This window comes from Hippichthys cyanospilos, chromosome 19 (genome assembly GCF_059441005.1).
Source record: "Hippichthys cyanospilos isolate Australia breed blue-spotted pipefish chromosome 19, RoL_Hcya_1.0, whole genome shotgun sequence".
Classification (NCBI taxonomy): Eukaryota; Metazoa; Chordata; class Actinopteri; order Syngnathiformes; family Syngnathidae; genus Hippichthys; species Hippichthys cyanospilos.
In genome coordinates, this window is record NC_142387.1 from 12,870,176 (window position 1) to 12,882,382 (window position 12,207).

At 41.4% G+C, this 12,207-nt stretch overlaps 2 protein-coding genes across 3 annotated transcripts; one reads left to right on the forward strand and one right to left on the reverse strand.

Annotated features, from left to right (window-relative positions):
- Window positions 1-337: 337 nt before the first annotated feature.
- On the forward strand, window positions 338-7,041 carry terf1 (telomeric repeat binding factor (NIMA-interacting) 1). 2 transcript variants are annotated; one of them, XM_088402455.1, is made up of 13 exons: window positions 338-571; window positions 1,228-1,323; window positions 1,399-1,526; window positions 1,632-1,868; window positions 2,898-2,974; window positions 3,042-3,112; window positions 3,180-3,285; window positions 3,796-3,857; window positions 4,298-4,362; window positions 4,442-4,497; window positions 4,615-4,703; window positions 5,062-5,102; window positions 5,166-7,041. In XM_088402455.1, the coding sequence occupies exons 1-13, from the start codon at window positions 391-393 to the stop codon at window positions 5,325-5,327; spliced, it is 1,371 nt and encodes a 456-aa protein (XP_088258581.1). In that variant the 5' UTR covers window positions 338-390; the 3' UTR covers window positions 5,328-7,041. The 2 variants fall into 2 exon arrangements, with proteins under 2 accessions (XP_088258581.1, XP_088258582.1); XM_088402456.1 differs by having other exon boundaries at window positions 508-571; window positions 1,258-1,323.
- Window positions 5,465-9,101, reverse strand: sbspon (somatomedin B and thrombospondin type 1 domain containing). The gene is made up of 5 exons (XM_088402457.1): window positions 8,806-9,101; window positions 7,703-7,897; window positions 7,539-7,617; window positions 7,042-7,218; window positions 5,465-5,837 (listed from the first exon to the last, which is right to left on the reverse strand). The coding sequence occupies exons 1-5, from the start codon at window positions 9,014-9,016 to the stop codon at window positions 5,720-5,722; spliced, it is 780 nt and encodes a 259-aa protein (XP_088258583.1). The 5' UTR covers window positions 9,017-9,101; the 3' UTR covers window positions 5,465-5,719.
- Between the last annotated feature and the right edge of the window lie 3,106 nt (window positions 9,102-12,207).

Below are 12,207 nucleotides of genomic sequence, written 5' to 3' on the forward strand. Positions count from 1 at the left end.
AGTAACAAATAAATGTACATATAACAACTGGTGTTTGAATGAATTCTACGCTTTTGTAATATCAGGGTTGTTTTTTTTTTTAAACCTTCGAGCCCTGTCGTTTGTGTAATTTAGCCCTGTAAACATGTTGCTGTTAGAGATCTTATTCTAAAAAAATATTTGTTAAGAATTCTTTAGTTTTATTATCTAGTTTTTGTACATTATTATTTAAAATAATATTTAAAATTCGGTATCGTATTCAAATACTAATAGAAGTTGTAATTACTTACTCCAGACTGTAAGGGGCGCTGCAGGTTATCTTTTACCTTCAACTGAACACAAGAGCGATTGACGACGTTTCCCGCGAAAACAAAGCGGAGTTGCAAAGAGTCGAATGAAGTCAAGTCGATAATGGAGCAGCCGCATATCAGCTCCAACAGCGGTAAAATTTCGACCGAAGAGTATCAAGACACCAGCGAGCTCAACGCTGTGGCGTCCAAGTGGATCCTAGACTTCTATTTTGCTGGCATTTGTCGTTGTTTTAAAGAGAGGAATCATGATGCGTTCAATGACACCATCTCAACGTATGAATGTAAGTTGGCGTTCAACTCATACTTCATTTGTGGGGGTTTTAATTTCAATTTCCTCATTCAATTGCACCACTAGAGTTGTAGTTATTTTTATGAATGATACACCTAACTTGGTTTGAGTTGTGAACGGTGCCAAAATGTTTCAACGACGAAGGTTTTAACTTTTTTTTCGTGTGTTCGTTATGGCTCTATTACTGCAACTCCCACAATGCACCTCGGCGGCTCCGGTTTGTTTTGATCTTGATTGTGATTATGAACGATAAACAAGCACGTTTAAAATAATGTGTCTTTTATTTAAGACATTTTACATGTAGTGGACGAGTATTTCAATGTTCTGTTCATCACCTTTTATAGAAAACATTTTTGTTTTGTCCACTTATGGAAAATCTGATTTTCGAACAACAGTTCAATAATATAACTTGTTTATTTGGCTCATAGGGACCAAAATGTTATCCAAAATGATTTTCCGGAGTGGTTATAGTATTTTATGCGTGTTTACTTTTAACTTATTTTTTTATTATTTAGAAATTTCCTCAAAGAGTGTAGCCACATGAACTGCATTATTTTCGTCCACTCGGGGGCGCCATCCTCACATTGTTCCTCAGCACGCGAACAGTACAAATAAGTCTATTATGATCATAAAAAATGTCGATTTCAGCCATTTCTCAGACTGCCTTAATCATAAAAGGAAGCTCGCAAGAGAAAACGCGAATCTGCGCCTTCCTCGCAAGAGTCATGCAAGGAAAGCAGTTAGGTAAGATCCCCGCCATCCACCGTCACGACGCAACTTTTCTTTCGTTTTCATGGCTTTTTGTCTCCACCTGTCCAGACGTCCGATTTGACGACGATGATGACATGATGCCTCTAATGTCCGCGGTGTTGTCTTGGATTCATCTCAAGGATTCCGTGGAGGACGAGCGCTTGTTTGACAACGTCACACTTCACCTCATCATACAGGTGATTTTTGGGTGTTTGATTTTTTTTTTTTAATCTGTTCTTAATCGTTGATTTGAGTTCCCATCTGGAATCCGCGTTTTCATAGCGAGTTTTGTCTTTTGTCAGTCTGTGGCTGTTTGCTTGGAGCAAGGCCAGAAAACCCAAGCATCCTGCGCCCTCAAGTGGTTCGGCGAGCGCGTGGAATACCCGCAGAAAGTGGGCGCCAAACTCGCCACCATTGTTGCGCAGATGGACACCTACCACCCCATCCTCACCGCCTTCAGCTTCGCTCGGCTGCTGGAGTTGGTGCAGAACTTCCTGGACGCGTTCTTGGCCAAGAATCCGTCCGACTTCCTTCTCAAGGTACGTGTCAGTTTTCTGCTCGCAACCTTTGTCCTTTTTCGTCCATAGTTAACGGAAATTTGAACAAAGCGAGTAAAGGATAGTTCATTTATCTTGCCATTTTCAGCTGTGAAAAGTGAACATTTTTGTCTATAATTCAGCTAAATTGTTTTATATACAATTAGCATGTTTCCAAATATATTTTTTCGCTTGCGTTTGGCTGAAAATGTGCTCAAGGCTCATGTGAGGACCAGTTGCAGCTGTTGATCACGTGACATTTACAAGCTGAGCTGTGATTGGTCACAGATGGAAATAAGGAAGACCATTTCGGATTTTTTTTCCTTTTAAATGTTGATTTTTTTTCTTTCCTTTTTATGTTAAACATGGCCACACTCATTTATTTTAATTGTATTGATTTCCTTTTAAATGTAGTGTTTTTTTTTCTTCCATGTTTTTTGTATTTAGTACAAAAAACATGGTCAGACAAATTTTTTTAATGGTATTTGCGCTGCATTTTTTAAATTAATACCAAAGAGGAAAAAAAGGCTAATATTTGTCGCTCAATTTTTTTCTGACTCCTTTTTTTATTTTAAGATAAGTTGGACATTCTATTTTTTTTATTGAATTGGAACGTTTTAAAGATGATATGGTTATTCGAGTACGTATAAAATTCCCACACCAGAATGCAACATATTGAAGTCAATTTTAGCTGAAGCAACTTTTAAGGATGTTTCAAACGACTTGCGTCATTAGCTAACCGCTATCATTCCGGCCTTAGCGGATTTTGGAAGGGCAACCGACCACTCGTAGCCAATATGGCCACGCCCCCCCCCCGCCACCCTGGGGATCTGGACTAATGCGCCACTTTTTCATATTATCATTGAGGATGCTTTTCCATAATCGGCGAGGGCCAAGGTCAAGCCTGGAAGGCCGCCTTTAAGTGGCTCGCCTCATTTGGCGCTGCCTCAACACGTTTAATTGCTTTGGAAAGGGATGAAAATGTAATAGGAGGAGAGATCATTTCTATCGCTTGTGTGTCCCGTGTCTCAGGAAGCCATCAAAGTGGTCCAGTTGTCCCGCAGCGCTGACGCCTCGGGCCACGCGTCCCAAACAAGCCCGGACACAAAGTAGAAAATAATCATTTTCGTTTCGGTTAAATCGCCCTGTGTTTATCGACCTTTTACATTTTTGTAGAACCAAACCGAATCTTCCAGTCGGCGCAGACAAGAAGCCGCGCTTGTCCCTCCGATGGCAAACGGTAAACGGTGAGTTTTACCGCCTCAAACATTTGCGTCTTAGAGGCGATACCATTCCTTCAAATTTCACCCGCAGAATTATTATCCTCGGACGCGTCGGTCAACATGGACGAACAAAGCGAGGACGTTCTGGAAGATCCGTGTACCTCTCCAGAGGATGACCATTCGCGCAATGACGTCAAGTATGCCCATTGTGGTCATTCTTTTGCTTTGAACAGAAACAGTCAGCTATACAATACAAATATTGTAAATAAACATCACAAGTTATAATACGTGAACATACAAAGAAGCAAAACAGTCCTCCTTAGTCAGTGCCGCCCAAGATAAAGGCAGAGTGATACTGACACCTAGTGGCATTTTGTCGGCATTGCTGAAATTCAGAATTCATTATGATCCTCGTCGTAAAATGTTTTCTCCTTGGTATTTCTCATACGGTGAAGTTTAATGGTGACATCAAACAAACAAACGTTTGATAAATGCATACTTGCATGCATAAAGTACATCATTTCTCTCACGAATGGAATCACAGCAGTAATATTCGAACATTAGTAATATGTAAACAACCAGCAAATTATGGTAAAGAAATATGTCTGGTTTTCTTGAATAACTATCCTAGTTATGCTGCCATCTTTTTTTCACAATTAGTGCAAAGTGGGAAGTATAATATTTATTTATTCCCCCCCATCTCCCAGATCAGAATGTAAACACTCCACAAAAAGCGCCAACGTCTCCGGCCGAAGATTGTTCACCTCTAGTGAGTTTTGTTCCTCCTATCTATGGCTAATTATTTACACACTTGTGTTCAGCTAGAAAAACAGTTCATATTGTGTAATTGTTTATAATTACATTGATAACTAAAGTATTTGTCACGTCTTTGCCCTTAATGACACATTTTGCCATTTGCTGACAACTAAAAATGACATCACCCGTGCTCAAGACTGTTAGCCACCAATCACGGCCCACCTGTTGGTCATGTGACATTAAACCGCTGCTCTGCAGTCGTTACCGCAGCACACGATGACAATTTCAATCGACGGCAAGTGGCAAAATAAGTTTTTAAAGCATGAATATTAATCAAGTCATCACATTAACTGTAAATAGAATCTAGGTTTGTTTTTTTTTTTTTTTTGTTTGTTTTTTGTTTTTTTTGCTGCTGAAAATAGCTAAATAGGTGCACTGTCCCTTTAATAATAGATTCATCACTTCTGGACGTATCGCCCGACCCTGCGGGCGACCGTAAAGCAACGGCGGCGCTTGCGGTCAGTAAAATCTCACGAAACTAAAACATACAGTTGTTTATGAGAAATGATCACCATATAGAACTTTCTTGTCTCGTAGGATGTCAGCTTGTCCAGCGACAACAAGGCCAACCAATCAGAGGAGATCACTGCAAAGTAAAACCTTCTTTGATTGGCTTTGAGCATTACTATGGAAATAGTCATATTCAACATAGAGAATCAATGTAAAAAAGAAAAAAAAAATATGTACAGTGTATCATAACTTCTTTACAGGACAAAACGCAAACTTTTGTCCCCTCAAACAATCGCGTGGGAACCGAACACTCTGACGAATCCTCGACTCAAACCGCCGAGCAAGAAAGGTATTCTGTGTGTGTGTTCCTGCGCATCTACTTTTGAGAACTGATTGGAATTTTTTACCCTCTCTGTGAGGACATTTAGGCTGCTCCTCACTTGTTCCAACCTCTTTTTGAGCGTTCGGAATTTTGACCAAAATATTATTCATAGCTGTACGGCAAAGGCCGCAACAAGAAAGATGACAAACTTTTTAAGTCGCTCCAAAGAATGTTTTATCCCACTGCTGAAATCCAAAGTACCAAACTGGAACGTTATATAAAGTATGTATATATTAGGGGCGGAACAAATTTAGATTGTTTTTGTATTCAACGCTAAGTTATCAAATATATCCTCGACATTCCCTCCTTTTTCTTTCCCCCCCAGAGAAAGACGATTGCGTCAGCCGTTGTAACAGGACCCATCGGGTAAGTTAGGTCACCCAATCAGGACCTTCCGATCGGCGGCGCTCTTATTTGTTGGTGTCGTAGAAATGGACTTCCGAGCTGGACAGTCGACTGATGCAGGGCGTCCAGCGCCACGGCAAAGGCAAGTGGTACCGCATCTTGCAGGATTACGACTTTGACGGCCGCACCGGCGTGATGCTCAAGGACCGCTGGAGGGTTCTGGAGAGGAGCCACAAAGTGGACTAACAAGATAAAAGGCGGGTCTGTTTTTTTTCTTGTGTTATGCTTTTGCGCCACTAGAGGGCACAATGTCGATTTGTCGACCGAGTAGGTATGTTCCACGCTGTATAAAGTTCTCATGCAAACTGCTTTCGCAATGTCAATTAGCAGGGCTTCAAAAGATGATTTATTTCAGTTGACCCCATGTGACAAACGTGTATTTTCTATAGGGGAGTGCAAAATTTCCTGAGCCCCCTGTTTTTTTGTCTATTTAATGTCCCAGAAGTGACAATGCGATTGGAATCAATAAATATTCAGACGCATAATTTCAAAACAATATAAGTAGATGTGATAGAAAGTCGGGGTCTGTACAAATGATACACGCTGAGCTTTCCCGGCGCTCTGTGGGAAAGAGTCAGTCAGATGAAGACGAAGCTGTGCTGGGGCGGGCAGTTGCACTGTTGCGTTTTGCGGATCTTCCTCCACGTGCCGCTGCAGCGGGGGTTCCCTACCGCTTGCCACTGCAGCACAGCATCGCTGCGATCAAAACAGTTCGTTAATACACGGGGACCCCTCCGCAAAGCCTGTAAATAATAGGGATTGTTTTTTTTTTGTACAGTGATTCTCAAATGGGGCAATTTGAGGGTTTTGAAAGGGTAACGGGTATCAGCAAAGCTAATGCAACCCATTCAATCCTAAAGACATAATTTTTACTTTTTTTTTTAAACTAGACATTAACCCTAGGTACTTTATTTTTATCGTTTTTTTCATTGTTTGGCCAAAGGTAAGTATTAAAGTAATGTATTAATTTAGTGTCTAAACTAATCACTTATTTTGTAGTTTTGTACCTAAAGTAATCTATTATTTTAATAGTTAATTACCTAAAATAATCAATTGCTTCAATATTTGACTTAAGTATTTAATAATTAATGATTTGAAAGCAATGATTACTTTAGTACTTAATTACCCAATCAATTACTATAGTATAATTGCCTAAGTAGTAGTACATAATAGTTAATGACCTAAAATAATCAATTACATCAGTACATATTACCTCAGGAAACCCATCACTTAAAAAGTAAAGTACTTAAAATAATCAATTGCTTTAATATTTGACTTAAGTAATTATTTGCGTTCATATTCGATGAATGAAAGTATATCATTGCTTTCGTACTTTTTTTACCCAAAGTAATCGATTACTATGATTACCTAAGTTGAAGTTAAGCACATAATAGTCACTAACCTAAAGTAATCAACTACTTTAATACTTATTTACTTGAAGTAATCTATTATTTTAGCACATTAAATAACAATCAAATTCCTTTGTTGAAAATTACCCAAGACAATCCTACCGAATACCTTAGTAATCGGTTACTCTAGCACTTGATTAATGTCGTATGAGATATTTTTAGCCAAACACTTAAAACAAATTTAAAAAGTTAAAAATAAATACATAGGATCGAATATCTACACTCTAAAAAAAAAAAAAAATCTTTGGGATTGAATGAGTTAATGCCATAACATGAAGATTCCATTTTCTTTTCAAATTAAGACCAAATCAATTGGAACATGGAGCAGATTGTTGCTGAATTGTGTTATAGTGACGCTTCAAAATATTGTATGCTTTTATTTTGTTAAGTTTCATTTGGATGCGCATTGTCATGAGTGACGAGCCCGAAATAAAACAGATGATGTTTGGAGTCTGGGGTTGCTGAATAAAATACGTCCCAGTGACACCAACCTTTCCGTTTCCTGGCCGTCTCCTTGGCAACCACCGCTATGGTTGCGCATGGCAGGCGGCTGGCACGCCACACACACCGTGAATCCTTCGCTGAAGTAGCGCATCCAGTGCGTGTGCGGTCGGTTCTCCGCTGCGCAGTGAGGGGAGCGGGACTCCAGGGAGAATTCCACGCAGAACCTGAGGGAAAACAAGTTTGTGTCTGTTGGACAAACGGGAACGCTGGTTCTGGTCCTAGTAAAGATTTTATCAGTGATGTACCCCCTTAGAAATCATGTATCTGCTAAATACCCCATAACCAGTGCAAGGCATTTTTGTGGAAGACAAAAAAATTGAGCCGTGTCTGATCTATTAAACTTTAAAACTATCAGGTCCGGGCAACATAGAACATTTAACAACAAAAAAGAAGGAAGACAAGTGGCTTTTATTCACGAGGAGAGCGGACAGGTATGTGCACCTTATAGATTTCCTTTCATTCTGGATGCGTTTTGGCTACTCACCCTAAATCCAAAGGGCTCCCATAGGGGTCCTTCTTGGGCCTCCCCTTGCCAAACTCCAGACTTGTAATAAATGCAGGCCCTTATTAAAAAAAAAAAAAACAACAAAATGCCTCAGTCTTTTGAGGGCATTCAGGGATGGCAGTCTGTCAAACACTTGCCCTCACCCCTGCCCAGTCCGCACGGGGTTCCCTGGCGGTCTCTGTAGTCCACGCATCCGGCCCGCTCCTCCAGGGCCGGACAGGACTCGCCGCCGTTTTCGGGCCGCTCGGCGATGCGTCGCACACGCGCTCGCCACGAGGGTCGGCACGGCTCCGCGCAGCCGCTCCAGAAGCTCCAAGCGTTCACCATACACGCCTGAGCTGGAGTTTCAGATATTAACCAATGAAAGAGATTTGACATCATCTCGGCGTAATGCTATTAAAAACAAGTTAAAAATGCATCCTAATTGTCAGTTATGGGTGATGCCATTGAAAGAATGACTTCCATTCTTCAGTTACACTTGCATGTAGGTAACAGCTGTATTGTAAGTGTGGAAACACTGCCATCCAATGGTCGCCGTTAGCACTACAGTGCTCAATTGGCTTACTGTATATTAGGTAAGCATTAGCCAAGGGTATCAGCTGCTTATCATTGAAAAAAGTATTTGACCGACCAGAATTGCATTATTTATTTTTGATGTTACTATTTTAAAAGACGAGAATTCTCGTCCATGGCACTGAATGAGTTAAACTTGAAAACCGAATAATGACCCTTGGAAGTACTTTTTTGTTTTTACCCTTCTTCTTTGAGTTTACACTTGTGTGCCACCATCTAGTGGCTGGCATTAAAATTACACTTAAAATTAAACATTACAATTGAGTTACAGCTGGTCAAAAAAAAAGTATTTAAATCAAACGCAGCTCTTTAGCAAATCTTCTCTTGCACTTGCTTTATCTTTTAATTAAAAATAAAACTTATAACCTCAGATTCATGACACGTGCACTTTGAGCGAAAGCACACGTGCGCTTGAAACTTTTTGAATCGAAACAGCTTATTCAGGCCTCATGGATGCCGCGCGCACCATGCACTGTAATTTTTTAAACTGATCGACTTAATCGCATTCTTCAAATACTTTTCGCCCTCGGCCGCGGCTCGGCCCGGCTGAGCAAACACATCCACCTGTGTGAGATATTTCCGCAACAGATAAGCGCGCGTGCATCTTATCTTCTCGAAGGGACGCGTTCTTATCTCAAAGGAGGTCCAAAATGACCCGCGTGCCGGCGCTCACCCGGGCAATGCGAGAAGTAGTCCAAGCAGCAGTCCCGCTTAGCGGCGCACCCGCCGTCGCAGTAACACGTCCCGTAGACGCGGTCCATCCTCCAATCGGTGGCGCTGCAGCCCATATCCCGCCCGCCGCAGCACTTACCCAGGCAACCTCCGCAAACCAGGTGGCGCTCTCCCACGGCGGCCAAGAACAGCACAAAGTAAACTCTGTCCATTTTGTCAATTTGGGACGACTTCCAATAGTGGCAACTCCATGTGTCCCGCGCGTCTCCCGGAGTCTGAATGGAGTCGGGGAGGGAGGTGGGAGGGTTGTTTTTCTTCCCGCAAAGCCCACCCACCCTCCTCCTCCGTTTCCTTGCATCACACCCACCGTCGGTAACACCGGCGACAGTTTTCGGGCCACCCCAGAAGAAAGGGAGGAATGCGAGCGCTTGGATGGTATCCACCGGGGGAAATAGTGCCAAGCGCTAGCCAGCCCAACCCTCTTGTTACTCAGCGTTTTTTCCCAGTTGAGTTTTTCTGGTAACTACGCCGCATACTTGGATATTTATCAAGTTGAAAATTATAATGTCATAATTAGAGTATTATGACATTTGAGGACTTTTGCATCATGGGAGTCCAGGCTAAGCCAGTCATCAAAGTCATTGAAAGGCTTGCAAATGTCATAGGTTGGCCGCTAGCGCCGCCTGGTGGTTTTGGGGTGTCAACAGAAAAATTTCTATTGCGGCTCGTTCGAGAGTTGCAGTTGAAAGGACTCATGCAAAATTTGGGGGGAATGCATGATTAAACATAGTGTTTTCAATAAGTCCAAAATTTCCAATTTGAATGGCAGTAAATGAGCCCAACATGGGCTAGACCACATTGGAATATACACATATAAATTACATTTGGCACATGGGTGATTTCATTTCTCATTAAATATGTTTATCCTAGCAGCCAATAACGGGGCAAAAATCAGGCGTTTTAGTGAAAATGAAATGCAAAATGGTGTCAATTCACAACTCTCACAAACAGTTCCTCCTCTCAAATCGGTCCCCGTGGGAACCCAGTATTCATACTATTTTACTACTGACCTTGATTGTCCAGCGGTGTGCTCCAAAACACAAATTTTCATCACTTCTGCATTTTCTACTGTAAAATGAAACTAATAAATGAAACTACAGTTTACTTGGCTGACTCGGTGCAAAATCTCTCCTCCTCAAATGCGGAACCAAAACAAAACAAAAGGTGGGTGTGTATTTATTCTTGCACTGGCATTGCGCTTATTTCTTTATTGTTTTGGAGACCAGCCACGTGCAACACAATTGGACGTTAATCTTGGCTTAAACTTTATTTATTTTCAATTGTTTAACTATGAAGGTGGGGGGGGGGGGGTCTTTGAGGGTCGTTGACCGTGTTTATTCTTGTGATAGTTTCAGGTAAAGTGGACAAACTGGTTTATGGCATGTGGTGAAGTACAAACGAGGCCTCTTTCAGGGAGCGTTCTGGGCTACAAAAGGAGCAGCAGACGTTTGTAACGACTTCTGCGTGATGCTCCCGGGAGGTCAAGCGACAGTAATAACCTTCATCTCCACCTCAATCATCATCATCAACGGGTGAGACCCACGCGTCTGCATGACCTCACAAATATGTCAGGCGTCTTCCATTTGATCCTCCTTTTAGTAGGATGAGCCGTCGTCCCAATACAGTGGTGCCTTAACTCATTCAGTGCCATTGACGAGAATTCCCGTCTTTTAAAATGTAATAATAATAGATAACAAATTCTGGTCAAATACATTTTTTATGGAGAAGAGCTGACACCCTTGACTAATGCTCACTTAATATAAGGAAATTGAGTACTATAGTGCTAACTGTGACCATTGAATGGCAGTTTCCACACAACAATTCTAACTGAAGAATGGAAGTCGATCTTTCTTCTGGAAGCATCCATATTTACATAGACATAGCACACAATGTTCTGTTGGCTTTGAAAGGTGATCATCTTTATTTTAAAAGATTTGTGTACATCACAGTGAACATCTATGGAAATGCAGTTTGACAATATTCTGACTAGTGACACGGTATCAGTAGTGCTTGCAGAGTTGACTCAACTATTGGAAGCATTTTGAACGTAATTAAATGGCAATCAATGTTTTTTTTTTTTTTACCTTCTAGACATACATACATACAATACGGTACACATTTTTTAAATGTGTAAGAAACCAAAGCCAACTTCTAACCTTTACTTCGTACTGGTTTCTTTGGAAAAAAAATAAAATAAACGAAGATGGCGGATTTCTTTAGGGACAAAGCTACCATCAGGTCAATGGGAGATGAGTTTGAGTTCATTTCCAGCGATACGGACAGTTTTGTCAACAAAACGAGCTGTTGGCACGGCAACCGGGTCGGGCGTCACCACAGAGACGACGGCGGTTTACATTCCCCATATAGACGTCACCTTGACCCTGGGGACAGGAAACCCAGAAGTCTTTTTGTCTGTAGGCAGTGATGGAGCGCACTCAGGTACGTACATGTATGTTGGAGTTGGGCGTGTCCCACTGATTGTTTACCTATCTTGAGCGGGAAGGAACTTTTACAGCTATGTTACTTACTCGCGGTATAGGGCAGCACCAAATATTCAAATAAATCAGATCATTTGAAAAAAAAAAGTTTTTTAATTATTAAAAACGAATTAAAAATACAAGTTTGGCCACCCCTGGATTAGACTTAATACAAGAAAGGAAAAAAAAAAGGAATAATTGCCACGTAATAATTTTCAAAAAGGCATCTTGTTGAGTCAACTCTGCAAGCAGTCGTGATACCGCGTCACTCTTATTATTGTCGAACTGCACCCCGCGTTTCCACCATTGTCCACCGTGAGGCACACTAGACTACCTTTAGACTAATGACGTGATATATTTTTAAAAAAAAACTAAAATGTTCTCAACTTTTTAACACCACAGTCAACCATCAAGCTGTTATTGACCCACGCCTACTTGAAGATCGCTCAGATTCTTCTGATGGTGACTTTTTTTGTATATTACGGAAGATACAAAACACCAAACGTATTTCTGCAGTCGGTCCTCACATCCGACCAAACAACAGGTGATCTCAAACAAGGCGTGCTAATTGCCTCCGCCGGGCCAAGTTCCCCTCTCGTCATTGTTCCGCCTAACGAGCGTGTCATGAATCGTGGCTTTTGTCCGCCGCCCGCCCGCCATCTTGACACGTGAGTCATTCTTTTATTGGATGTTTGACTCGGCTTCTGTCGCCACGGTGCAATTAGCGGGCGGATATGCCGTAAATATATCGTCCTGTCGTACCTTCGTATTGTTTTGCGGCTGTGAAGAACGAATGCGTTTGGTGTGATATCTGAGATTTAACTTTGTGACGGTAAAAAAAAAATGGCATTGAATTTGACTTGGAT